Here is a 3,864-nt window from a genome sequence, read left to right on the forward strand (position 1 = left end):
CAGACCCCACGGCTCCTGCTCCTCTCCCACCAGCCAGCACATGAACTCCCACCCCTCCAGCAGTTGGGTGCCCACAGGCTGGGTGCAGCATCCATATCTGGAAAACTCAAGTCCAGTAACTCGACCACCCCTTTGGCAGAGCCTGGAGCACCTGAGGGAATTAACCAGGGAATAGGCAAAGGGCCCACCAGCAGCTCACTGCTTCAGTCCACAGAGGTGGGTGACCACATTCTGCTTCCAATGGAGAACAAATGGGTCTGTAAAACCTCTGCTTTCCTGATCCTGTGCCCTCTTGCAGCCCTGGTGTGTCTATAATGCACTGGACAATGGTGCCCTCATTTCGGCAGGAAAAAGAGATAAACAAGGGGAAATTTTCTGGGTTGGACAATGAGGCTTTTGTCCTGTGATGGGCTCTGTAATGATACTCCAGATCCTTTCTCACCCATCAGCCAGGGTCACATTGTGCTGCTGTACTCAAAAACAAAGTTGCTCTTCTGCAGAGAACTGGTCATTGGAGAAATTGGAAAAAAATGAAGCCACAGAGCACACACCTTCCGTGCCTCCTGCCCTACACTGCTGTGAGGCACGGTCAAGGCAGGACCCCCACAGGTTTCTAGAAGGTCCAAGAAGAGCTTTTAAACTCCCAAAAGTCTTTCCCATTCCCTTTTTCTGTCCTGGCTCCTCTTCTGTCTGCAAATTGACAGCCAACAGTCTGCACAGGGACTTTGAGGCTTTCCAGCTCACCACCATCACACGGATCCTGCAGATGATGGTTGATTTGGGACATCACATTATTTCCCATGGCAGTTGGATGTGATGAATAAGTGCTGAGGATGTGGTGTAGTACAAAGGAGAAGCTTTGAAGAGAAACCAACCTGATACATTTACTCACAACCCAAGGGCAGCATTACCCCTGAGCCAGCAAACCTACCAACTCCACAGGAGCCACCCCAAATCCACAGGCAGCAAATGCCCATGGCCCCTCCCTGGAGGCATAGAGGAGGGTAAGCTGTGAGGTCCCCTGAGATGGGCAAGCACTTGGCCCATCATTCCTGTATGAGCCTGAAATGCTCTCCAAGTTCATCCTTAGGCACTGAAATGGGCTCTCTGGGTTTGGCCTGACAGTGGAGGGTTAAGCACGTACGTGCTCACATGGTCATCAACACACAGGTATGGGTCCTACTCCCCAAAAATCTGCTCTAGGCTGTGTGTGCAGGACCTGGGGTCCTGAGCAGCCAGAACAGCCCAAGTGCTTGGAGCAGAGTGCAGCAGGAGCAGGGTGCAGCAGGATGCTGGTACCAGTGCTGGCTGGTGAGCCCAGTACTGGGGTGTCATCCTCCCCTGGGCTCCCAGTGTCACCCACACTGAGCCTCGTCCTCCTGCCCCTGTTTGCTGCACTCACAGCCCAAGAGCTGGGTGAGGAACAGCTGCTGGTGGTGGGGACAGGCAATAGGGACAACACGCCATGCAGGGACACCCCTCCCCTGCTGATGAAACCAACCCAAAAGTGGGGTTTTGTTGCAGGGTACTAAAGCCTGGGGAAGGTGCCAATGCTGATATCGGTTCTGATATCACAATTACATGGTATTTCCTATAACCTTGCTCCTTCCAGGAGGTTCCCATGAGTTGCAACTCACAGCACTGCCCTGTCCCACAGCAGCAAGGTACCTTGGAGACGAGGCTGGCCCGGTACGCGGCCAGAGCTTTCAGGTACTCCTTCTTCGCAGCTTCTGTTTTCCTCTTGTATGCCTGAAAGGACCAGGGAATGGATAATAATTAGAAAAGTAAAACACAGTGATGCTGGGCTTGGCTGCAACCTGCTTGCTCAGTGAGATCCCCTCCACTGGGGCCACGTGTACGAAAAATTCCGCTGGAGAGGAATTTACCCCAAACCAAGAACATAAACCCCTGGATTGGATCACGCTGGGATTTTGGGAGACACCACAGGTCAGAGTAGTCTATGTGCCTAGACAGGAATTTATACATGTCTGCTGTAAGAGACACAGCCTGATTTTACAAGGTGAACTCAATGAAACCACTTCCCAAGAGGAGTCAGGGCAAAGAATGATCCAGGCTCTTGGAAGAGCAAGACAAAAGCCCAAATCCTCAGATGACAAGACTATCTTTAAGGCCAACTCAACTCAAACCATTCTATGACCCTATGATGATGACTAGCTTAAAAACAGGTGAGACATCCAGAAATCCTAAACTATCCATTTGTTTTCTTGGCTCTCCCATTATTTAGAGCTCAAAGCTCCAGCTCTTCTCTGCAGTCTGGACAGCAGGGAGCTGCTTTCTCATCATAGAAAAGCTGAGATTTTTGGCTAATCTTAAGACTTGTTGAGCTGGGGCTTGTGGGAAACAGCAAGTACCAAGAGAGTTTATTTCCCTAAGAAAAAAACATAATAAAGCTTTTTAAGAGTGAATTATTGGTTACCCTTCCATCTCTCCCCATAATGAGAGATGCCTCATGATGGTGTGCTGGTCCCCTTTCTGCCCAGAGCTTGGTCCTCCACACATGGAGATGGAGGACCTCCAATAAAATAATGGTGAGATCCTGCATAATCATGGGGTTACACAGATTAAACTGAGTGGGAAGAATATTTTAAAATGGAATAAAAACTTCAGGATAAAGGCAGAAACTCCCAAGAAAAGTACCCACCAGCCCTCTTCCCCACTGGAAACTCAAAACCCTCCTCAAACAGTGCACTGAATGTTGATTCCTATTAGAATAGATTTGCATACATTTAATTTGGCTTTAAAACCAATGAGAGCTTTCAACAATTGAGATGCTGAAGCTTCACAGGCACATCTCTGTCCAGGATGATTTACACTGGATATTAGGGAAAATTTCTTCATGGAAAGCATTGTCCAGCCCTGGCACAGGCTGCCCAGGGCAGTGGTGGAGTCGCCACCCTTGGGAGTGTTTAAAAACCACATGGATGTGACACCTGGGGACATGGTTTAGTGGTGGCCTTGGCAGTGCTGGGGGAAGGGTCTGGATGATCCTAAAGGTCTTTTCCAACCAAAACAGTTCTAAGGTTCTATGATTTAGCTCCTTGGCAGCACCCCCCACTCCCTCCCAACATTGACCTCGGAAGGGAAAATAACCTCCAGCAGTCAAACTATCCAGTTACCTGAATTTAAAATCAGTACAGATAAATTCTATCAAAAAAAGGATTGGAAAGCTTTATTTTCATTGCTAAATCACAGCAACTCCTGTAATGAAACTTTTTGACTCGACACACTGGAGGTCTCAGACGGTAATTTTCTGAAATGGAAGCGTTTCCCTAAGTTTGTCTTCGGCTTTATGGTATTCAGGAAATATTATATTTGCTCCATTCAGAACAAAACTACATTTCAAAATGTCAGCCTGAAGAAGAGTTTGCCTGTGAAAAGCAACTATTTCTTCAAACTGTATCAGTTCCCTTAATAAGAGCTATTACCTTCCTCTACAATCTTCACATCTTTTATTATAGAATCTCAGAATGACTTGAGTTGGAAGGGACCTTAAAGCTCATCCAGTTCCACCCCCCTGCCACGGGCAGAACACCTTCCACTAGATCAGGTTTGTGCCTGCAGCAGCAGCACCAGTGCCACCACCACAGCATGTACTGTATCCACCAGCTCTGCTGTTAGATGTTCTTAAATGTGGTACCCAGCTCCTAAATTTGGTACCCAGTACAGAAATGAGATACGAACAGCGGCCTCAGCTGGGTGCTGATGTATTGAAAGCATATTTAATTTTTTTTTAACTCTGTAATATCAAAATACAAGGGTCTTTTCTTTTCTTTTCTTTTCTTTTCTTTTCTTTTCTTTTCTTTTCTTTTCTTTTCTTTTCTTTTCTTTTCTTTTCTTTTCTTT

General features: G+C 47.2%; 1 protein-coding gene across 1 annotated transcript in view; it reads right to left on the reverse strand.

Moving 5' to 3' along the window:
- The window catches only part of TOX2 (TOX high mobility group box family member 2), a 92,332-nt gene that overhangs the window by 7,723 nt on the left and 80,745 nt on the right, over positions 1–3,864 (reverse strand). The window contains exons 6-7 of the mRNA XM_029964938.1: positions 1,669–1,749; positions 912–1,021 (exon numbers count right to left, since the gene is read on the reverse strand). Of these exons, the coding sequence (XP_029820798.1) occupies positions 912–1,021; positions 1,669–1,749 (191 nt within the window). The remainder of the gene's footprint in view (positions 1–911; positions 1,022–1,668; positions 1,750–3,864) is intronic.

The sequence above is a fragment of the Manacus vitellinus genome, unplaced genomic scaffold (assembly GCF_001715985.3).
Source record: "Manacus vitellinus isolate BGI_N305 unplaced genomic scaffold, ASM171598v3 scaffold_85_pilon, whole genome shotgun sequence".
NCBI classification, from domain to species: Eukaryota; Metazoa; Chordata; class Aves; order Passeriformes; family Pipridae; genus Manacus; species Manacus vitellinus.